The sequence below is a fragment of the Vicia villosa genome, unplaced genomic scaffold (assembly GCF_029867415.1).
Source record: "Vicia villosa cultivar HV-30 ecotype Madison, WI unplaced genomic scaffold, Vvil1.0 ctg.001419F_1_1, whole genome shotgun sequence".
NCBI classification, from domain to species: Eukaryota; Viridiplantae; Streptophyta; class Magnoliopsida; order Fabales; family Fabaceae; genus Vicia; species Vicia villosa.
Window position 1 is genome coordinate 410,842 of NW_026705611.1, and position 25,237 is coordinate 436,078.

At 35.4% G+C, this 25,237-nt stretch overlaps 1 protein-coding gene, 1 long non-coding RNA gene and 1 other non-coding gene across 3 annotated transcripts; 1 reads left to right on the forward strand and 2 right to left on the reverse strand.

Annotated features, from left to right (window-relative positions):
* The first annotated feature begins 1,239 nt into the window (after positions 1–1,239).
* On the forward strand, positions 1,240–2,481 carry LOC131635058 (uncharacterized). The gene has a single exon (XM_058905660.1). It carries the CDS (start codon positions 1,240–1,242, stop codon positions 2,479–2,481), a length of 1,242 nt encoding a protein of 413 aa, XP_058761643.1.
* Positions 1,573–1,679, reverse strand: LOC131635065 (small nucleolar RNA R71). The gene has a single exon (XR_009293708.1). It is a non-coding gene; the product is annotated as a small nucleolar RNA R71 (small nucleolar RNA).
* Positions 2,482–19,008: 16,527 nt separating the features above from the next.
* On the reverse strand, positions 19,009–22,791 carry LOC131635060 (uncharacterized). Its single transcript, XR_009293707.1, has 7 exons — positions 22,271–22,791; positions 21,943–21,976; positions 21,678–21,807; positions 20,868–21,148; positions 19,964–20,401; positions 19,613–19,835; positions 19,009–19,257 (listed from the first exon to the last, which is right to left on the reverse strand). It is a non-coding gene; the product is annotated as an uncharacterized LOC131635060 (long non-coding RNA).
* Between the last annotated feature and the right edge of the window lie 2,446 nt (positions 22,792–25,237).

The following is a 25,237-nucleotide window of genomic DNA, read 5'->3' on the forward strand; positions in this document are numbered from 1 at the left end:
TTGTTAGATTTCTGGGTTTTCATTATATATATTGTTGTTGTTGTTTGGGAGAGAACGAGAGAGAAAGGGAAGGAGAAAGAGAAAGTCACGTAAAAATGAAATAAAAATGAAATGAAATAATACTCCCCTTGTTTTTTTATGTCACGAGATCCTGTGTTCTTCCCTTAATGTACACCTTTTTATTAACTTGAATCCTAACGGTCCTTTTAGATCAATGGCCCCGAGGCTAGACATTGGGAGCCGTTTGATTAGATCAAACATGCCAAATTACGCAAGCGCACCATAACGCATGTTCCTCCCCACACCGGATCCGAACGGATCAAGGTGTTAGCTGTGTGGGCCTGGCCCAATGTTTTTTTACACCCCCAATTTCCTCTTTTTTACAAAATTTACGTAATTCACACCCCCTGTACTTATTGGGTCCTGATTTACATCTTGGCCTGACTCCTTATACAAACTACATGTTAACTTTTTACCATCATAACTTATTAGGTTTAAATTGACATTTGGACCTAACTATTTCATTAACCAAATATTTATTTCAATATTATTATCTCCTCTATTTAATTAATATACTATTTCATTAACATATAATTTTTATTTTAACTTAATTTTTATAATCACAAATATCTAATTTATTTACTATAATTCATAGAAAATAATATTTAAATCTATTTTTTAACTTAAACTTTCTATTGGAATACATTCTTGACACATATCTTACTAATTTTAATTCAATTATTATAGATACATCTAATTAAAAATCTCAAAACATCTAAAACTTTTTTTTACTAATACCAAATCAATATTAATTCCATAAAAAAGGATTGTACAATTGTTTTTTTACTAAACTTCGAACTACGCCCACAATTACCTTATTTTCTAAACCGGACGAAATTCAAAGGAGAACCTGAAAGTAATTATACAATCCTGTAAAAAACACAAACCAAACCCGAACTACGAATTGGGACTCTGATTCTCCATAAGGAGATACGTAGGCATTCAATCAAAAATTGAAACGAGTCCCCTAATAAATAAATAAATCTCATTCCTTTTATAAATATGAAAATAATGCTTTCGAAACCTTAGAAAAAAAACCTAGATCTAGAGGGGGTCCCCTTGAGTACAAGGGAAATAAAGGGTGCCTAACACCTTCCCTTTATTTAATTAACTCACGAACTTAGAATCTCTGAAAATATAGGGTTATCCATTTAATTCCCTTCCCTTAAGATAAAAATAATGGTGGCGACTCTAAAAATTTTAAGCCGGTTGCTACACGAGGCGAACAAATTCGAGCTTAAACCGTCATTGTTGCAAGCCGTGCAACAAAATCAATTTTCTGGAAGCCCTACGGATGATCCGAATCTCCATTTATTCATGTTCGTGCAATATGCCAACACAGTGAAAGCCAATGGCGTTAGTCCCGAAACTATTAGATTACGTCTTTTCCCATTCTCTCTAAGAGATAGAGCCAGAGCTTGGCTCCAATCCTTACCTTCGAATTCCATAACTACATGGGACGAACTGAAAAAGGTCTTCTTAGCAAGATATTTTCCATCCAGTAAGACCGCGATGCTGAGAGGTCAAATCAACAAATTTACTCAAAAAGACAATGAATCGCTTTTCGAAGCTTGGGAAAGATACAAGGATATGCTGAGACTCTGCCCGCATCATGGACTTGAACCATGGCTAATCATTCACACCTTCTATGGTGGTCTCCTATATAACACCAAGTTATCTCTAGACGCTGCCGCTGGTGGCGCATTAATGGACAAACCTTATAATGAATCCTATCAACTCATTGAGAACATGGCACAAAACCATTATCAATGGGGAGGAGAACGAGCATCTGTGGAGAAACCTCAAGCTAAAGGAGGGATGTATGAAGTCAGTGGCATAGATCACGTCAACGCCAAAGTAGACGCCCTGACTCAGAAAATCGAAAATTTATCTATGACTCCATCAGCCATCGTGGCTGCCATAGCTCCAAACTGCGAGTTATGCGGAGTACAAGGACATATCGTTTCTGAATGTCAATTGCTAGCTGGAATTCCTCCTGATCAAATGAACTACGCGCAAGGAAATCCTTATTCTAACACCTACAACCCAGGATGGAAGAATCATCCTAATTTCTCTTATAAGAATAACAATGCGTTATACGCTCCACAAACACCTCCTGGTTTTCAAAAGCCAAATCAAACTGCACCTCAGGTTGCACCTCAAGCACCCCGAAAGTCCAACCTTGAGATAATAATGGAAAACTTTGTTGCTACTCAAACACAACAAAATAAGGAATTTATGAACCAAAACATACACACCTCTGAATTAGTGAAACAATTAGCAACCAAAGTAGATGCCTTGGCCACACATAACAAAATGTTAGAAACCCAGATTTCTCAAGTAGCCCAACAACAAGGAACAACTGCTGCTCCTGCTGGAGTTTTTCCTGGTCAACCACAACCTAACTCAAAATCTTTTTAAAAGGTCTTTTCCTGTTCTTTTATGCCTTTCTATATATTGGATAAAATAAAAGTCGGTGGCGACTCTTGCTATCCGCAACATTTCAAAAAGTCAGTTCTCCCACCGTATTACAGATTTCCTCCAAATGTGGCGTCTCCACCAGATTTAAGCTCCAGGCTTTGGAACATAGACTTTCTTATCGTCATGTGTCACGAGCATCTAGATTCCAGGTACCATGACTGGTGTTTCAACTGTGCTGCTAAGGATATTTGCAACATATATTATTTTCCCCTTAGGTACCCATATCTTTTTGGGTCCTTTGGTGTTTGTGTGCCTTAAGTTCTGTTTGAACTTAGGTCTAGCATGAAAGTTTTCAGAAAAAGAAGTGTATTTAATGTCGTGTGTGTGACCAAATTCAAATTGGGTGTGTAAAGGTTTATATGTAATAACCATATCATCAATAGGTTTAGTTTGATATGGTTCTTTCCCTTTGGGTGTTTCATAACCAATTCCTTTTCTGTTGTTTCTGCTAACACCATATATCATTGAAGCCATTTTGCTTCTGTCTATGCTTCTAGCAAGAAATTTTTGAAAACCATAATCATATTCTTTTGGAATATCTTTCGAAGTTGAAGCAGTATCTAAATTAGAGATTTTTTGAATTTTTAATTCCTCTATGAGTTTAAGATTACTTTCTTTAAGTTCAGAGTTTTCTGCTTTAAGTTTCGCAGTTTCAACTACAAAACTATTTTTAAGTTTCTTGTATTTGATTCTGAGTTTACTATGGTTTTCCAGAAGTTTTGATAAGCTTTCTACAAGCTCATCTCTAGTAAGTTTCAGAGAATACCACATCAGTTTTTGATTCAGAGCCAGAGTCATCTCCTATGGTAGCCATTAATGCTAAGTTGGCTTGTTCATCTTCTAAGTCAGATCCAGCTTCAAAAGATTCAGAATCATCCCATGTGGCCATCAGAATTTTCTTCTTTTCAAATTTTTTCTTTGGCCTTTCTCTCTGCAGCTTGGGACATTCATTCTGAAAGTGTCCTAGTTCTTTACATTCATAGCAAACAATTCTTTTTCTGCTAGGCTTCTTATGTCCAGAAGATTCTGCTTTATTTTCTGGTCTCCTGTAGTTTTTGAACTTCCTTTGTTTATGATTCCATAATTGATTGACTCTTCTAGAGAGAAGAGATAACTCATCTTCTTCTTCTGAAGCAGAGTCACTATAGCTTTCCTCTTCAGCCTGAAAAGCGTTAGTTTCAAATTTTCTAATAGATTTAAGGGCAACAGACTTACCTTTCTTCTGAGGCTCATTTGTTAGAACAAGATTGAGAATCTATATTCAGAATCTAGTTTTGATGATAGCAAGCATATATTTTGTGAGTAACAATTTTATTACTAATGGTTTCATTCAGTGTGCAGATATTATGTTATAAATCTTCTACAGGATTCATCAGGAGAAGAGTACAACAACTACATCCGAAACATCTAGAAGATTGACGAAGCTAAACATCATACATCAGATGTTCTGAATAAGAACGTGTTAAACAAGCCAAAGACCACAGATCAGAAGCAAGAGTAGCAATAAAAATCAGAGACAAGATTATTCAGAAGAACAAGCAATATCAATGCTCACATACTACAAGTCTCAATCAAAAAGTACATTAGAAGCTGCAAGGAAATAAACAAGAAAGATCAACCGCAAGAAGCTTTGCAAACATCAGAAGATCACACAAGTATGAAGATCAGAAGTTCTGAAGCTACAAGTTATGAAGATTACGCTACAGTGAAGTCACGCCAATAAAGAATCTATGGCTCAGCATACAAATTGAGTAAAATATAAAGAGCTTAGAATCTAAGGGAGATCCATTAGAAACATCATCATAAAGCAAAACGGTTGCAACATTAAATGGATCAACTCCCAAGGCCAAAAGAAGAAGCAAGCCACATGCAGCGCATTGGAAAGACAAGCTTAACTAAAGCAGCACGCCATCAACTGCAATTATCATGCTGAAGATAAGATTCTGCAAAGAGCAACACTTATCACTAAAGGATCATACGAGACAAAGTTTTCAAAGAAATATTGAATCAAACCTCAACGGCTAGATTCTAATGGTAACACTCATCAAGCTATAAATAGAACCAATCTTCAAACTTAAATTGTATGGAGTGACCACGGCATATTGAATCCATCCATCTTACTCAGAATGAAGAATCAATTTATCTAGAGTGAAGAGTGAGAGATCATCCATCCCTTGAATGGACCCGAAAGAGAAAAAGACTATATCCAGTAAGGATCATCCAGGGAGATAAGAAGAAAGTGTGCAACCAAAGATATATTCCGCACAACAAGACGAAGAAAGAATCTACAGAATACATCTAGGCATTTGTAGATGAAGCAGCTGAGCATGAAAAATTGAATGAAGAAATATAAAATCATGCATCAAAAGATACATAGAGGCAACACATACTCAGTATGTGATGAACTAATCCACGGTGATATTATTTCACTATTATCAACCTAAGGATAGAAGATGAAGAAGATGAAAATTTGTTGTTAACAGCATGCTCCATTGGAGATTATGAAATATACTCATACTTGATCAATGCCTGCATTGTTCATGTTGAATAACAGAAGTACCTGGATGCACTGAGTTGTTGCTCGATAGTGATTCATATCTACTGATGTTCATCAACATACCATCAAGTTGTAACAAGCTTTATGATCAAAATTAAAGAAGGAGGAGCTGAAGACCAACATGAAGAAGCACATAAAACAGAACTGGTGTTCTGAACCTGCTTAAGGAAATAGAAGCTCAAGAAGTAATTTAAATAAGAGTTGTTGCTTTTTATCTGCTTACAGAAGAGGAAGATGAAGATCATTCTGATGAAGCAGTCTCAATAAGGGTTGTGTCCCTTAATCAGCTTTCAGGAGACACAAGAGATCAAGACAAAAGCATTCAATATAAGAGTCGAGTCTCTTAATCTTCTTATAAGAAGAAGGAGAAGATCTCAATCAGAAGATAAAAGAAGAAGACTACAAGTTCTGTTATAACTTGTAATATAATGTAAAACACATAGAGTTGTTGCTCGCAGTGTGTCATATCTTAGAAACTTCTGATAAATTGTTTAGGCTTCAGAAGTGACTTCTAGTCAGTGAGTCGTAAACATATGTATTGAGAATATGAGATAATATGCTTAATTAAGAAGCGCACCTTTAATCTCTAGAAGATAAATGAACGTTATATCCTGCTGGGATCCTGTCATACCCCAATTTTTGACCCTAAGATCATATATCATTCATATCCCAATCATTAATCAAGAGCTTCACTTGGAAGTTTTGTTTGTGGTGTTGCACTCACCTCATCAATAAGAGGGACCATCAAGCACCAATGATTGTTTATCTTATATGCATATTATACTAACCCAAATACCAAAAATATTGCTTTGTTTCTTTGTAGGCTTTTGTTTTGTAGGTACCAAGCCAAGACATGCAATAAACAAGGCATTTTCCATATTTTGGACTAATGAAATCGATTTCCCTCTTGGGTAAATCGATTTCCCTACAGCAATTTTCAACAAAATCACATTCTGGACAGCATGAAATCGATTTCCCTCCTGGGTAAATCGATTTCCCTAGTGTATTTTGCACCAAATTCTCTTCTGGAACAGAGTGAAATCGATTTCACTCCTAGGGGAAATCGATTTCCTTAAGGCGAAATTCAAAAAAAATAGAGAGGGAAGCTTGATTTGATTTTGGCACCTATTTTCTTTGACCATTTTTGTCATTTTACCAATTTTCCACCTCACCAAAATAATTCCCTTCATTAATTCCATTTTAACCTCATTTTACCACTTTTTACCATTTAAATGCCACTTTAATCACCAATTAAACACAAGTTAATTAACCAAGAGCAAATGACCAAATTGCCACTACTCTTGCTCTCATCCTATAAATAGAGGCCACTACTCTCTCATTTCTCAAGCTTGGAGAGCCAAAAAATTGCTTGCAAATTCATTTCTCACCCTTTCCAAAACCCTCACCCAAAGTTCATTTTCATAAGATTAGTGAGATTCACATTGAATCTTGCTAATTTTGAACTAAACCTCCTAAATTTCTCTCTTTTCTTTGGTTGTTCATCTCCAAATTTGAAGGATCTATACACTTTGTGCTTGCTCTTGAAGCTACTCCAAGACTTTTGTTCAAGAAGTGGTAATTTGCTAGATCCATGATGTAGATCTTTATTGCTTGTGTTCAATGCATCTTTGATGCTATATTGATGATATTTGCTGGTTTTGTGATGGAAATTTCGTGCTCAAGTTGATGTGTGATCATAAGGTGTTTGTATATTTGTTTAAATCAAGTTTCATGCCTTTAAATGATGTTTTTGCTGAAATTTACACTGATGAAATCGATTTCCTTAAGGCTGAAATCGATTTCCTGCTGAACGTAACTTGTTTTTTTTGAAAACTGCACTATGGAAATCGATTTCCCCCTGCATGAAATCGATTTCCTGCTGGAAGAATGTGGTTTTTTGCCTTTTTTATGCTTGTTTTGGCTTCCTTCTTCCTCCACTTCATTAATATCATTGGATCTAGGATGTTGATAGGTTTGAAAGGACCAAATCCATAATATTAGATGAATGATATTAATGATAGTGTGAGTTGATTTTACTTTATGCATTTTATCTTCTTCTTCTCCTTTTTTTTCTTTTGATCGATGAAAGTCTTAACACTTTGAGAATTCTTATGGATTCTTAGTAAAGACAAGATCGTTACCTATTTTCTTTTCGTGCGGTATTGCTTTCGGAGAATGATCTACATATCATTTCTCTCGCATGCATTAGCACATAAAGTTTTGACCTCGTTGTAGGGTGATTTCTACATAAATCACTTGGCGATCTGCTTAACATAGCGCAATAGTTCGTGTCCCGAATAAAAAAGATCAAATGTGGAAGAGAATTGTATGCGGTTGATTTAAGACTTATGGAAATTTATCGTGTAGTCGCTATGATTTTATCAAGCTTCTGATAAAGTTCCATTGAATTTAAATCCGAGAACATCCTTCACTCACCATCGATCTTTACTACTAACTTTGATAACATACTTGACAAGTTTCAAGATGGTTATCTTTAACATCTAACAATTGACTTTAATTTCCGCAATTTATTATACCGCTCTTTATATTTCTCGCTTTATCGCTTTCTTTTATCATTTCATCATATTTACATTCCGCTATTTTTCCTTTGTCCATTTGGACGTTTATATTCCGCTATTTTCTCTTTGTCCATTTGGACACTATGTTTATGTTTCTGCTATTTTCTTTTTGTCCACTTGGACCATACTTTACTTTTATGCTAAAACACTAATAATCAACCAAAATCTAAAAAACACATAAGGCTCTCTTTCGGACTATTGGTTACTATCCCTAGCATTTTGGAGATTCGGACTTATGGACTTAGTGCCTCTGGACCCTTATTTTGTTATTACTCTGTTGTTGTCCTGTCTTTCTGGCATTGGATTGTTGTCTGTTTGTGTATGCAGGTATTTCCTTGAAAGTCCTTGATGGTTAATTCCAAGGCATTGAGATAAGGATTTTACCCGAAAACAGCCGTTACTCTGCCCGATTTTCGTCAGAATTTTAATGTGCTTAATGCAAAGCGGTGCTAAAGATAATAAGTTCATCTGGATCCCCGAATGATAGTGTTGGTTTAGTATTGATATTCCAAAGGATGGGGAATCTACCTTGACTCACAATGTCAAGTGTTGGCTTCTTAATTCGGTTAGACCGTTTCTTTCCTTAGCTTTTATTTTACGCAATAGGATAGCCTCTTCATCTCCTCCCCTTCTTAAATTTTCAAAATCTTCTCCCTTTTTCAAAAACATTCTTATGTTTGCAAACCTTTTCAAAACCTTTTTTCTTAAAAAATATCTTTTGCCCTTAGTGGCTTTTTCCTCTTTTTCTTCAAAGTTTAGACACTGTTAATTGTCTGAACGAGTGGTTATACCCCACGATTTTGAAATTGATTGATATAATGAGATCTTTTCCGCGTGAGAGAGCTAGTGGCATACTCGTTGATTTTATCCGAGTTGGAGCCCTTCTTTCATTTGCGATGCAAAGAACTCGTTTGTTCTCATGCTCAAGATCAATGGCTGAGTATTTCTCTCTGACGACGATAAAGTGTTTATTCGTTTTTAAAAATGTTTTCCCTTTAAGCGGAACTACATTAGCTCTGACTTCTCCATTGCACCGAGGAGGTATGTAGGCACAAAGCTTAACGCTTTGCCGAGCTTATATTTAAAAATAAAACAAACCCTTTTTCTAGCACACACGACACAGATTTTCAAAAAGGTTCCTGTGGAGTACCACAGATATGAGGGGTGCTTTAAACCTTCCCCTCATATAATCAACACCCGTACCTGAGATCTCTTTCTTGTTTTAAAAAAAAAACTTTGGGTTTTTCGTTCTTTTCCCTTTTCCTTTGAAAAAATAAAGTGCGGTGGCGATTCCAAACGAAATATTGATTTGAGTCAATTCCATGGCTTCGATCTCAGATTTTCCCCGCTACAGAAAAATGGCGACTTCACTGGGGATCCAGTTTTAAGTGTGTTAAGCCTATTTTTGTTTATCTGTGTGCTTTATCTGTATATATTGTTGTGTGCTTTGTTTGTTTATCTTCTTTTTTTTTTGTGCTCGATGGTTCCTCTGTGATGAGATAAAGTTCTAACCCGAACTTTGGTGAGTAACTTGAGATAGGAGGTGGTAAGACCAATAGTCGCATGTCAGGAGCAATCCTTACCATGAGCGTCATATGGTGGAACCCCAATCAGTGGAGGCCTCATGGAAGGTAGTAGAGGTTGTTACGAACCATCGTGATAACGCTATTACTTTCAATAGTGAGTGTCCGTAGAAGCTGAATGGCCTAGAACCTTTTTAACCCATCTAAGCCTTTTTTAGGATGTAGTGCAGAAACAAGATCAAGTACCAATTTAAGCTTGTTGTCATGCAATACTACGCTCAGACGAGGTCTTTTTAGGCATATTATTGGCGCCCATGAGCAATTGTGCGTGCCGGTAATATCCGATAGAAGATTGAAAACTCTGGGAACCTTTGTAGAACCCGATTGGCAGGTACAAAACTCCTTAGATCACGCCTTGTGGTATGGGTAGACCCATGGCTCCATGCTCGTGACGTCGAACCTAAGAACCTGGACTGTGTGATTTTGTGTGATTTGATGTGATCTTATGTGATCTTGATTGTGGTTGATGCATAAACCATGCATTCATGCATTCATAAAAATGACATTCACAATTGGTTTTCAAGGAACTTAGAGACATTTTTTGTAAACATCACAGGTACCATGGATCAAAAGAGAAGCATCTAGAAGTACACTTTCAGGAATTCAAGTGCAAAGGCTAATCTTGACAACTTCAAAAACCGTTATGGAAAATTGATCTCTATCTTGAAGACCAAAGTGGAAAAAGGGATTCTTGAGACTCTTGTGCAGTTTTATGACCCGGTTTATCACTGTTTCACCTTTCCGGATTACCAACTTATGCCCACTTTGTAGGAGTATTCTTATTGGATTGGTTTGCCGGTTACGAATGATATACCGTTTAGTTGTCTGGAGAAAGAGCCTCAGGTTGATTAGATAGCAGAACTCCTTCATTTGAAGATATCGGATGTGAAAGCAAACATGGCCAAAAAAGGAGGAATTTGGGGGTTGACTTCTAAGTTCTTGATTGGAAAGGCTTCTATGTTGGCTAGTAAATGAAGTATGATTGCTTTTGAGACATTTTTGGCCTTGCTCATCTATGGTTTGATACTCTTTCCCAACATTGACAATTTTGTCGATGTTAATGCTATTCGGATCTTCATGATTGGGAATCCTGTGCCTACTTTGCTTGGGGATACTTATCATTCCATTCACTATAGGACTGATAGGAAAGGTGGACTTATCAACTGTTGCACTCCTTTGCTCTATAAGTGGTTTATTTCGCACTTACCTCAAGCTAAGAGTTTCTTGAACAATCCTGATGGTCTCTCGTGGTCTCAGAAGATCATGCCTCTTACTAATGGGAATATCCATTGGTACAATCCTGCTTATGACATTGGTGAGATTATTGATCGTTGTGGAGAATTCCCTAATGTACCTCTTCTTGGTATACAAGGAGGAATTACCTACAACCCCGTTCTTGCAAGGCGTCAATTTTGTTACCCCATGAAGGAGCGACCCGCTAGTATTCTTGTGTCAGGAATCTTCTATCTTAATCAAGATGGAAATTCGGATATGAGAAATCGGTTTGTGCGTGCTTGGCACCATATTGATAGGAAGAGACATTTGGGAACGAAACAATGTGTTGCTCTCAAAGACTACACTGATTGGGTTCAAGCTAGAGCTCATACTTTTCAGATGCCTTATTTGCTCGAGGAGCCTTCTCTACTCATTACTCCACTATCATCTTCCCTTATTCCCATCGAGAATAGTGAGGAGTGTCATACCCCAATTTTTGACCCTAAGATCCTGTATCATTCATATCCCAATCACTAATCAAGAGCTTCACTTGGAAGTTTTGTTTATGGTGTTGCACTCACCTCATCAATAAGAGGGACCATCAAGCACCAATGATTGTTTATCTTGTATGCATATTATTCTAACCCAAATACCAAAAATATTGCTTTGTTTCTTTGTAGGCTTTTGTTTTGTAGGTACCAAGCCAAGACATGCAATAAACAAGGCATTTTTCACATTTTTGACTGATGAAATCGATTTCCCTACTGGGTAAATCGATTTCCCTGCAGCAATCATCAACAAAATCACATTCTGGACAGCATGAAATCGATTTCCCTCCTGGGTAAATCGATTTCCCTAGTGTATTTTGCGCCAAATTCTCTTCTGGAACAGAGTGAAATCGATTTCACTCCTGGGGAAATCGATTTCCTTAAGGCGAAATTCAAAAAATAAAGAGGGAAGCTTGACATCATTGTGGCACCAATTTCCTTTGATCATTTTTGTTATTTTACCAATTTTCCACCTCATCAAAATAATTCTCTTCATTAAACCCACTTAAACCCCATTTTACCACTTTTTACCATTTAAATGCCACTTTAATCACCAATTAAACACAAGCTAATTACCAAATGCAAAAAGACCAAACTACCACTACTCTTGCTCTCATCCTATAAATAGAGCCCACTACTCTCTCATTTCTCAAGCTTTTGAGAGCCAAAAAACCCCTTGCAATTTCTCTCCTCATCCCTACCAAATTCACCAAAGCTCTTTGTTCTTTCATAAAGTTTGTGAGTCACACCTTGAACCTCACAAACTTTGAGCTAAACCACCATCTATTTCACTCTTTTTTCTTCAATTGTTGAGAGATCAAGATTTGTGTTGGTGATTCTTGAAGTAGATCTAAGTTTTGTTCAAGATTTGGTAATTTTCTTCATCCTTTTGGTATATCACAATGTGATTCTTTGTTGTTTGTGTTCAATGCATCTTTGATGCTATATTGGTGCTATTTGTTGGTGATTTGATGGAAAATTCGTGCTCTAATTGATGTGTGATCATAAGGTGTTTGTACATTTGTTCAAGTCAAGTTTTATGCCTCTAAATGCTGTTTTTGCTGATTTTTACACTGAGGAAATCGATTTCCTTAAGGCTGAAATCAATTTCCTGCTGAGCGTGACTTGTTTTTTTTGAAAACTGCACTATGGAAATCGATTTCCCTCTGCATGAAATCGATTTCCTGCTGGCAGAATGTGGTTTTTTGCCTTTTTTATGCTTGTTTTGGTTTCCTACTTCCTCCACTTCATTAATATCATTGGATCTAGGATGTTGATAGGTTTGAAATGACCTAATCCATAATATTAGATGAATGATATTAATGATAGTGTGAGTTGATTATCTTTTGTGAATTTTATTCTTCTTCCTCCATTTCATTAATATCATTGGATCTAGGATGTTGATAGGTTTGAAAGAACCAAATCCATAATATTAGATGAATGATATTAATGATAGTGTGAGTTGATTATCTTTATGCATTTTATCTTCTCCTTCTCCTTTTTTTTCTTTTGATCGATGAAAGTCTTAATACTTTGAGAATTCTTATGGATTCTTAGTGAAGACTAGATCGTTACCTATTTTCTTTTCGTGCGGTATTGCTTTCGGAAGGCGATCTACATATCGTTCTTCTCGCATACATTAGCATATAAAGTTTTGACCGGCCTCGTTGTAGGGTGATTTCTACATAAATCACTTGGCGATCTGCTTAACATAGCGCAATATTTCGTGTCCCGAATCAAAAAGATCAAACATGGAAGAGAATTGTATGCGGTTGATTTAAGACTTGTGGAGGTTTTTATCGTGTAGTCGCTATGATTTTATCAAGCTTCTGATAAGCCCCATTGACTTTAAATCCGAGTACATCATTCACTCACCATAGATCTTCCTACTAACTTTGATAACATACTTGACAAGTTTCAAGATGGTTATCTTTAACATTTAACAACTAACTTTAATTTCCGCACCTTTATATTACCGCTCTTTTTTTTCGCTCTTTATATTTCTCGCCTTATCGCTTTATTTTATCATTTCATCATATTTACATTCCGCCGTTTTCTCTTTGTCCATTTGGACGTTTATAATTCCGCTATTTTCCTTTTGTCCATTTGGACATATGTTTATGTTTCCGCCATTTTCTCTTTTTCCACTTGGACCATACTTTACTATTATGCTAAAACACTAATAAACAACCAAAATCTAAAAAACACATAAGGCTCTCTTTGGACTATCAGTTACTATCCCTAGCGCTTTGGAGATTCGGACTTATGGACCTAGTACCTCTGGACTCATTCTATTACTATCCTGTGATTGTTCTGTCTGTCTGGCATTGTTCTGTTGTATGTTTATGTGTGCAGGTATTTCCTTGAAAGCCCTTGATGGTTAATTCCAAGGCACTGATATAAGGATTTTACCCGAAAACAGCCGTTACTCTGCCCGATTTTCGTCAGAATCTTAATGTGCTTAATGAAAAATGGTGCTAAGACAATAAGTTCATCTGGATCCCCAAGTGTTAATGTGTTGGTATTGATAAATCCAAAGGATGGGAAAACTACCTTGGCTCTTAATGTCAAGTGTTGGCTTCTTATTCGGTTAGACCGTTTCTTTCCTTAGCTTTTATTTTATGCATTAGGTTAGCCTCTTCATCTCCTCCCATTCTTAAATTTTCAAAATCTTCTCTCTTTTTCCAAAAACCTTCTTATGTTTGCAATCATTTTCAAAACCTTTTCTCTTAAAATATCTTTCGCCCTTAGTGGCTTTTCTTCAAAATTTTAGACACCGTTAATTGTCGAAACGAGTGGTTATACCCCACGATTTTGAAATTGATTGATAATAACGAGATCTTTTCCGCGTGAGAGAGCTAGTGGCATACTCGTTGATTTTATCCGAGTTGGAGCCCTTCTTTCATTTGCGATGCAAAGAACTTGTTTGTTCTCATGCTCAAGATCAATGGCTGAGTATTTCTCTCTAACGACAACAAAGTGTTTATTCGTTTTAAAAACGTTTTTCCCAAAAGCGGAACTACATTAGCTCTGACTTCTCCATTGCACCGAGGAGGTATGTAGGCCCAAAGCTTAACGCTTTGCCGAGCTTATTTTAAAAATAAAACAAACCCTTTTTTAGCACACACACACACACACAGATTTTCAAAAAGGTTCCTGTGGAATACCACAGATATGAGGGGTGCTTAAAACCTTCCCCTCATATAATCAACACCCGTACCTGAGATCTCTTTCTTGTTTTAAAAAATAAAACTTTGGGTTTTACGTTCTTTTCCCTTTTCCTTTGAAAAAATAAAGCGCGGTGGCGATTTCAAAACGGAATATTGATTCGAGTCAATCCCATGGCTTCGATATCAGATTTTCCCCGCTACAGAAAAATGGCGACTTCACTGGGGAGTCAGTTTTAAGTGTGTTAAGCCTATTTTTGTTTATCTGTGTGTTTTTATCTGTATATATTGTTGCGTGCTTTGTTTGTTTATTTTCTTTTTTTTCTTTTTGGTGCTCGATGGTTCCTCTGTGATGAGATAAAGTTCTAACCCGAACTTTGGTGAGTAACTTGAGATAGGAGGTGGTAAGACCAATAGTTGCATGTCAGGAGCAATCCTTAACATGAGCATCATATGGTGGAACCCCAATCAGTGGAGGCCTCATGGAAGGTAGTAGAGGTTGTTACGAACCATCGTGATAACGCTATTACTTTCAATAGTGAGTGTCCGTAGAAGCTGAATGACCTAGAACCCTTTTAACCAATCTAAGCCTTATTAGGATGTAGTGCAGAAACAAGATCAAGTACCAATTTGAGCTTGTTGTCATGCGATACTACGCTCAGACGAGGTCTTTTTAGGCATATTATTGGCGCCCATGAGCAATTGTGCGTGCCGGTAATATCCGATAGAAGATTGAAAACTCTGGGAACCTTTGTAGAACCCGATTGGCAGGTACAAAATTCCCTAGATCATACCTTTTGGGATGGTTAGACCCATGGCTCCATGCTCGTGACTTCGAACCTTTGAACTATGATCTTATGTGACCTTGCATGCTCTTGATTGTGATTGATGCACAAACCATGCATTCATGCATTCATAAAAATGTCTTTCACAATTGGTTTTCAAGGAACTTAGAGGTCTTTCCTTGTAAACATCATAAGTTTCATCAAACTCAATGGATCTTGGGTGTTGATGGGGTGAAAACTCTAATCCATCAAAATGGATGATTGATTTTGATGATAACTTAATCAAAGATTTAGTCTAATGTTTGAGTGTTTACAAGTTAATATCTTAAGTTCCTTGAAACTCAAATAATAATAAAAAAAAAAAAATCATTGCATTTCATGCATCATTCTGCATTTGGTCCTACTTTCTAAAGAAGTTTTCCAGAGCCTTATTTCCTTTCTCCTGGTATCATCAGTACAACACTCTTGCTAAGAAGAAATGGAAAGCATCAAACAAGAGATTCTCGAGCTCCGTGAAGAGGTGGTTACTCTGAAGGCTGGTATGAAGCATCTAATTACTCTGGTTGAGGCTCTAGTTGATGCCCAAGTCAATCCTCCTATGATGGAAGAAAGGATGGCAAAGGTCTTTCTTGAAACTCTGAACTCGTTCTTTCCCAAGGGGACGGTAGTCAGTACACCTGCTGACTTCCACAGAGAGGTGGATATGAAAGCGCTTCTAGAAAAGGATGTCCGAAAGGAATGTTTGTTTGAAGAAGGTAACTCAGCTGGTAGTGTGAAGAAGTTTGGTAATGACTTTTCAAAGAAGATAATCAGGGGAGGAAACAATCATCATCAACATCAGAATGTTTCCTATGTCATTCCTGTATCCAATTCAGTTCATGCAATCCCAGATTATCAGCAGAGCACTCGTCAACAAGATTCTCCACCGAACGAGCAAAATCAACCTCAAAAGGGGAATTTTGATCCTATCCCCATGACTTACGCAGAATTGTTCCCTGCTCTAATTCATAAGAATTTGGTTCAGACAAGGTCACCACCTCCAATTCCAGAGAAGATTCCTTGGTGGTACAATGCTAATGTCACTTGTGCTTTTCATCAGAATGCTCCTGGACATGACTTAGATAATTGTTGGCCTCTAAAAAATGAAGTTCAAAGATTAATCCATGCTGGTATTTTGACTTTCCAAGATGTTGGTTATGATGTTCAAGCCAATTCTTTGCCAAAGCATGATTGAATCACTATTGATGGTAGCCTGAAGCTCGAAAGATGTTTCGTTCAGCATATGCCCAGATGGAGAGAGTTTTTCTCAGTTTTTAGTATTCTTATTGATTTCCATTTGTAATATTTCTTGTTTTTCAATGCATTGTTTGCATGTAGAAACTTGTTTATTTTTGAATGTTAATGCTAACACAATAATAATGTTTGTCTTGAAGTAATCCATTCGTTTCACTCATGCTTATTTGTTTTTATGCATTATGATACCAATTGCTTTTGCCAAACTCTTGCTTATGCAAAGATTGGAGGGAGGATGATGATCTGAAAACGCAAAATTTCTAGTTGTATGCTTTTGAATAAGACCCTGCTGATGATGTACAGGCATTGTTTCAAATTCCCAAACACCGGAGATATAAGGAAGATAATCCCTTGTTAACCCCTTTGAGCCTTGAAGTAGGAGTTTCTTTTTCTAAAAAAAAAAACCCTAATTTTTTAACCTGGGGCAGGGTAGTGTTCAGTTGATTTGACCAAGTGTTCATATTTCAAAAAGGATTGTGCATCCAAGGGTCGAATACGTCATATCCACATCAAAGGATGGATCATGGGAAACCACAAAGGTTATTCCCCACGCATCAAAAGGCTGGAAAATGTGAAACCACAATGGTTATCCTCCATACGCCAAGAAATGAGGCAGTCACAACCCTCTCAACAAGTCAAGACAAAGTCAATGTCACACGATTTGTTCAAATCAAAAGAATAAAAAGGAAAGAAAAAAAAAAGAAAGAAGGAAAAAGCTCGCTAAGTCAAAAACTTGAAAACAAGTGACTTAGGAAAAAGTTAGAGCATCCCGCTGGACGACCAATTCAAAAGAATCAGTCCAGGCAAAAGTTAGGGAAAATAAAAAAAAAAGTGAAAAGTGAAAAGAAAGGACTACAAAGCAAAAGTCCTCAAAAATGAGCAAATCTGTGTGAATACAAAAACGAAGACAAAAGGGTGACTGCTACGCCAAGACAGCTTCATTAGGTCTTTAATGGCACAAAATCCTTTTGAGAGATGAATACTCATGTTGAGTTGACTGAACATAGGACTGGAGAACATCACGAAGTTGGGGTGGGCTAAATAAACTTTGGGCCTAAAAATCTTTTTTTTTCTGAACACCGTGAACCAGGCCACGTTACAACCCTCAAAAGTCCTAATTGAAGCAGGGTTTATTTCGAAAGCATACTTAAACAAGAAAGTGTTCCTGACTCCTATCGGTTATGCTGAAAACTTGTGTTGGTATCATATGCATACAAAAATCAATCTCATACCTAACCAGTGATTCATTCACAAGGTTCTGTGACATCTTTTCAATAAAACTTCAAGACTTACATAATTGTTGCATTTTCATTATCATTCTCAGAACTAGTAGAAGACCCGTGCGTCCGCACGGGTAATTTAAATCTTAAGATGAAAAATGTATTACAAACGTATAAAAAAAGTTTAAAAACTCGAATGAGGAATGTTAAATTAAAATTCATAAAACATGGAAATGCAATAGTCATTTGCATCTTAATTAATTCGATAAGGATAGGTTGTTGGTGATATACAATTGTTATTATAAAATCATTAATAACTTTAAAAAGAAATATTTATCAAATCACCAACATGATAAATTTAATATAATAAATATAAATATTTACATATATGACTAATAACTAAATATTTACAAATATCACTGATGATTATAAATATTTATTCTATTTTATTGTTTAAGTAAAAAAAGTATTTGTGGTGATAGTGTCCCGTAAAAATAGTGAATTTATGCTAATTATAAATATTTATAATATTTTGTTGATTAAAAAAATGTATTGTGGTGATAGTGTCCCGTGAAAATTTCATAGATGAATTATATTAAATTAAATAACTATATAAAAGGAAAAAAAAACCCATGGAATGTAAAAAAAAAAACATAAAAAATTAAAATTTTATCTTTTAAATAAAAATAATTGTTCCCTAAAATAAATATCTAAAATAAATATTGTACCGAGTAATAAACAAATAAATATAACCACCATCGACTATCAATATTTACTTTTATCTACTTACTGTTTGTTGATATCTTTTAATATTATGTTATAGTTTATCTTAATCTATTTCACTAAATTTGTTTATCTTAATTTATTTACTTTTAATATTAATATTTATTATATTATATTAAAACCTTTATAATGCAATATTTTTATAATAATAATAATAAAAATTGTAATTTGGATTTCAAAATCAATCCAAATTAAATTATATAAAATTGGATAAAATTGGATTGAATTTTTTAATTATTTAAATATAATTGGATTGAATCACGAGTAATTTTATCTTGATCGAATTCAATAAATTTTTGCTTCAAACACAATCCCAAGCACCTCTAATGTTTGGTAATGGTTAAAATTAGTTGGTTTGTTAATTAATATATATTGATTTAGTCATATTAATATATGACTCATATATATATATATATATATATATATATATATATATATATATATATATATATATATATATATATATATATATATATATATATATATATATATATATATATATATATATATATATATATTATATAAAATAAAGAATTTGAATGTGTTTGGTAGTAATTGTAATTAATCTTCACATTTATATTATATATAAAATAAAGAATTTGAATGTGAAACTCCCAAACTATTTATAAAAAACTGAAAATTACACGTTTGAATAATCAATACGAAAACAACAATAAAGATATTGAAAAAAAACGAAGATGAACAGTGAAGTTTTCTAGTTTTGCAAGCATATATATATATCAACAATGAAAACTCATCTCTATTTTTATCTTTCACTTCCAATTTTTCCTCTAACCACAACCTATTATCCAAATCACTCCTAGTCTTAAACATAAACACAGCATAACCAGAAGCGCCTCTATAAAAACCAATTATAGTTAGCATCTTCACAAAGGCTATGCATAACCTTCCTGGATAGTACCCTCCCATAATTTTCAGTGCACCCAAAAAGAAGTTCATAAAACCAGATGCTAGTTCGTAAAAGTCTGTAATAATCAATTAAATTAAACATGGTTAGTTAATGCATAAGTGAAGTGACAATAAAAAGATCAACTGATAGTGAAAGATACATTTGAAACAAAAAAAACAGAAAACGAATTTAAAAAATATTTGTCCAGTATTTAAACAAAACATATATGATGTTCTGTCTCAGCCACCTTTAACATCATTTGACAAAACAAAAACATATAATGAGGAATTCAATTTCTAAATTGTGATAAAAAATTACAATTGGAAGAAGATATGTAATATTCACTCAGACTCGGGTCAACAAATGACTCAACAGTTAGTGGAACAATGCATGTAATCATGAGTTTAAACAAACATGTTCTAGGCACATACCTTCAAATAAATATTTATAGCAAAGTATATATAAACCATCATCCAAAGGCATGGCATACTCTAGAACAGCAGGAGCAACCTCTGCCAGGTATCCTTCTGCACTGGAAGTAGTTGATCAATTTATTCTATAAGAATCTTCTTATCTTCTTCAGATAGTGGAGACCCTAAAGCTGTCAAGGTTAGCAGGGTACTGAATTCATCGAAAACCTTGCATCGATTTAACCTGGAAAATACGTTATCGCATAGAACGCATGAGAACCAAGAATAATTTCCTGCCTAATACCCCGAGATTCCATGACAACTACCAGCCTCTTATAAATTGGTAAACTCAAATTTACAATATCCTCATACCTCCAATCTAAACTTGTATTCTTTGGTCTTGTCGCGATACTTATCCCATTCCATAAAACACTTCCCCCATAACTTTGCAAGGAACCACCGTGTTCTCAAATGAAATGCAGTACAAATAAAACAAACCAAACATATGTAAAATCATAATAGTTAAAACAAACAGGAGAGCATAACATTAGTCATACTGTTACTATTTTAACACCTAAAAAATTCACAGAGCTTGTTAAATTGGAACGTGAACATCGACACTGGTAGACTTTAAACAATGGGCATGTCAGTGAGGAAATGATCCTGAATTATCATATCATATATCAGCTGAAGCAAGCATCAATTTCGGGCTGCAGTTATTTGTGAAATTCTACAAAGATGATACTGGATTCTTGGAGTGAAACTCTTCACTTGAATACAATTTATTTGAGGCAGAATTCACAAGCAGATCTGCATCAGTGTTGTTTCCTCTAAATCATTAGTCTTTCACTTTGAAGGTTTCTAAGATGTTTTATATTTCGATTTATATGAAAAACGCTTATGCTGTAAGTGTTAAATGAAGTTGTTTAGCAAAATAGAATTAGTTTACAGAATATGACAATTTTAATAGAATTGTCATTCTGCATTGTCAATTTACATTTACAGTTTCAGTAGAATTAGTTTAAGAGTAAACCAATTAGAGATATTGGGTCAAATATGAATGTAACTATTATTGTCAAGAGAAATCCTCAAGATGACAAATGACAATTTTGCGAAATGGAAAGAAAGGGATTAAATCACTTTGTAGTTTTTAACAAAAGCAGAAACACAACAACAGATGAGAACGATAATATGAAAAAACATGATTAGCCACATTGTCTAAACTGTAATCAAGATCTTTCTGTGCTTGGTGTTTTTAACTAAGAGCCTAGTTTACCTTCATCAATCTCGGCAAGATCTTCATGTGCTTGTTGTTTCTAATATGAATTTCTGTCATTAGCAATCTTAGCGACATAGAGAAGAGCGTGTTTTATTTTCAAAACAATACTTATATTAATTAAAACTGAACTTGAAGACATTGGAAAGCCATCGTTTAAAAAGATGTATTGCGTACCTGAGTTTGAACGGAGAAGCGAGAGGTGAACAGAGGCGACAAAGCTTTACCTAGTATGAGAGGCGACAAAGCTTTACCTAGTATGATCACTCCATATTTTGTTGCTGCACAAAAAATACATAAAAAAACAGATCTAATTATCTAAAACCCTAGTAAGCATCCAACAGAACAAAACTCAACATCGACTAATTTTATTAAATCTTGTACAACACAAATAACAAAACAAAAAACACATCTCAGTTGTACCACAAATGATATAGATTAAAATCAACATTTTCAGCTAGAATTCTAAAATGCAATGACCATATCTCAGATACCTATGACCCTCTTTAGTCCATGTTTATCACCGCCATCCTTAACAACCAAATTTTATATAAATGAAAATACAAACGTATTATAGAAGTCGTGTTTGTGAGACCAAAAGCTTGATGTGCTTGGGTTTGGATTGATGTTTGAGGGACAGAGAGTGATGGTTGAAGCAGAACCAGAGAGAACAATAGAACAATATGTTGAAGCAAAATAAGCATAACAAAAACCAGAACACGATAAGATAAGCGAGCTTCGAACATTAGAAATTAAAAATCTGAATGAGGAAAAACCAAACCTTAAAAATGTCGAGAATCTCAAACTAACCTTAAACTAACCTTCTCATGTATTATGGATTCCTCACTTTGTTGTTTCCTTCTTTTAATGACAGTAACAAATGTTCATTCTTCTACACCATCAGCATCATCAAATGCAAAATCGATTTACAACAAAACAACTGCAAGTTATAGAAATCAATTAAGCACATAATATAACCAAATCTTAAATTTAGAAATGAATTCAAAACAAAACTTCAAAACCATAAATTTGAAAATTGCATAAAGCTTCCAAATGTGTTACAAAGGAAACATACCAGGAGCAGCAGCAGGCAGCAGGAGTTACAGCCACTGCAAAAACAACAATGTTTCATTAATATCATGTCACAAACCTAAGATTATAATTAAAATTAAAATAAAAATTTTCTTCATCCTAATAAAAATATAAAAAAAACAAATAAACTTTATGATAAAAAACAACCTTAATCTGAGTTTAGCAGAAAAATAAGACAAGTGAATAAAAAACAAATAGTGATACAAAACATAAACCTAGGATGAAAAAAAACAGCCATAAATCAGGAAAAGAACCGTAAATCAACAGAAAGTCAGTAAATCAAAGATGATATCTTCACTGTGTGAATGTACATGTATTTCTCATCATCTCCCCGAAAAACCGCGCATCAAACAACACCATTCCATCGATTACAAGCATGGGATGGGGATTTTGGGTTTCCATGATTTGTTTGTTGATAGCAGCTTCAGATTCAACATGAAATTTATGGCGAGCAAGAGAGTTAGCAGCCGAGTTATCAAAACTACCTGGACTACAGAAACAACAACATCAACAACAACACCAGGAGAAGCTTTTCATGTTCCAAAACCAATTGCTGTGGTGAGCGTTGCGTGGGGTGAGGTGAGAGGTGACTCGGAGGCGGCGGCGGTTTTAGGGTTTAAAGAGAAAAGAGAGTGGAGAAGAAGAGAGAGAGAACGAAATTAATGAGGAGGAAGAAGAGAGATGGGTATGATTTTGAAATGAGGGGAAGAGGGAAAAATAAAATCGGACCAATAATATTGCAACACTTGGTGAATTTGTTATGAAAAGTAGTAGAAAGAAGGGTTTATTTTGTTAATTACGAAAATGACCAATTGTTAGTGTAATTTATTTTGAAGGAAAGGGCATTTTCGGTACTATGCTCAATCTTATAATAATGGGTAGATAGTAGATAAACATTTTTCTGCTTGTAAACATTTGTTTGACATCCAGGAAGTTTACATCTGATCATCAGTAGAAAACAAAAACATTGCCAGGGGCATGTTGTTTTCCCAGTATGATGCTTTTGCAAGTTTGATTACCATCATAGGGCAAAGCTCGAAGACTTTGTCGAGTAAAGGAATGTGCCAAGTTCAGTCAGTCAGGGGCAGTTACGTCGAGATTCGACAAATCTCAAAAACAAGAATCTGTTGATCTGGGGCAGATTATTCCAAGTCTGCATGACGCCAAGGATCTCTATGAACCTTTTTGAGGTAGTTTCCTTTCATAGACCATGTAATCTGGGGCAAGTTGTGAATCCGAAGTTACCTTGATCACCTCATTAGCTTGAAGTACAAAGGTTGTTGCCATGATCAATCTAGAGTATGTCACTCTCTACCAAGAAGTTTTGAGACAACGGTTGACTGTTGGGTTTTCTTTCTCACCTTGTGTTGAGTTTTGAACTAAAATCCCCCGCATGTTAATTTGTTTGCTTTGATGTTAACTTCTTATTTCCTCTGCAAGTTCGGAATGGTGATTTTCTCCAAAAAAAAATTTCTCTGATTTCCCATAATAGAGCTTGATGTGTTGTTCAATCTTTTTTGATAAGAAGAAGATGATCTGTAAATTCCTTGCAGAGATTGATAATCCCCACTGAGTTTGTTCCTCGTGGAAGAATTTTGAATTGGTGTTCCTCCTCAGCTCATTTGTCAGGATGGAATTGTTCCTCAAAGGGCAAAGCTTTGTTTGACCGTTCCTATCCAGTTTGTTCTTGGAGTTGAACTTTGGTCTCTTACAATACTATTTTGAACCTCTCTAGGCTGGGAAACCTAGATTGAGAAGGCATTTATTTTGCACCTCTTGAGGATTCTGCTTTCCCCAATAATGGAGAATTCGTTTGTGATTGATGCTCCTATCAGATATTGAAAGATTTATTTTCCAGCGGTGATGTTATTGCACTCCCAGGGAATTTGTGCATGAAAGCAAGGGGCAGGTTTTGACTTTAAGCAACTTATGTTATCCCCATCATGTTTTGGTTGACAACAAATTGTAGCCTCTTTATTTGAGCAAGTTTGTACGTCTCCACATATCAATCTTATCTTCAAAGCAAGTGATAATCTCTCAAGCTTTATGAACTTCTTGATTCCAAATGGAAGAAGCTTAGCAAATGGTAAGTCTCTTCAGTATAAGTGACAGTTTGCATCCAAGTGGAAGAAGCTTAGCAAATGGTAAGTCCCTTTGTCAGAAGTGACAGTTTGCATCCAAATGGAAGAAGCTCAGCAAATGGTAAGTCCCTTTGTCAGAAGTGACAGTTTGCATCCAGTTCCTTTTCTCAAGCCATGTCCTTGATTAAAGAAGAAGTTGATCCCTATTCTTAGCGGAAGCTCATTATTCTCAGCAGTTTATCGTCAACTATTGAGGCGATGATTCAATTTTCTTCTACCTTCAACTATTTAGTTGGTAGCCTATCGTCAATCATTGAGGCGGTAATTCAATTCTCTTCTACCTTCAACTATTGAGTTGGTAGCTTATCGTCAACCATTGAGGCGATGATTCAATTTTCTTCTACCTTCAACCAATGAGTTGGTAGTTTATCGTCAACTATTGAGGCGGTAATTCAATCTTTCTCTACCTTCAACTATTGAGTTGGTAGTTTATCGTCAACTATTGAGGCGGTAATTCGATTTCCTTCTACCTTCAACTATTGAGTTGGTAGTTTATCGTCAACTATTGAGGCGGTAATTCAGTTTCCTTCTACCTTCAACTATTGAGTTGGTAGTTTATCGTCAACTATTGAGGCGGTAATTCAGTTTCCTTCTACCTTCAACTATTGAGTTGGTAGTTTATCGTCAACTATTGAGGCGGTAATTCAGTTTCCTTCTACCTTCAACTATTGAGTTGGTAGTTTATCGTCAACTATTGAGGCGGTGATTCAATTCTCTTCTACCTTCAACCATTGAGTTGGTAGTTTATCGTCAACTATTGAGGCGGTAATTCAATTTGCTTCTACCTTCGACTATTGAGTTGGTAGCCTATCGTCAACCATTGAGGCGGTAATTCAATTTACTTCTACCATCAACTATTGAGTTGGTAGTTTATCGTCAACCATTGAGGCGGTAATTCAATTTCCTTCTACCTTCAACTATTGAGTTGGTAGTTTATCGTCAACTATTGAGGCGGTAATTCAATTCTCTTCTACCTTCAACCATTGAGTTGGTAGTTTATCGTCAACTATTGAGGCGGTAATTCAATTTGCTTCTACCTTCGACTATTGAGTTGGTAGCCTATCGTCAACCATTGAGGCGGTAATTCAATTTTCTTCTACCATCAACTATTGAGTTGGTAGTTTATCGTCAACCATT

What these genes read in the sequence shown, in the direction of transcription:
- LOC131635058 (XM_058905660.1), top strand. Translation starts at nt 1,240, where the DNA reads ATGGTGGCGACTCTAAAAATTTTAAGCCGGTTGCTACACGAGGCGAAC.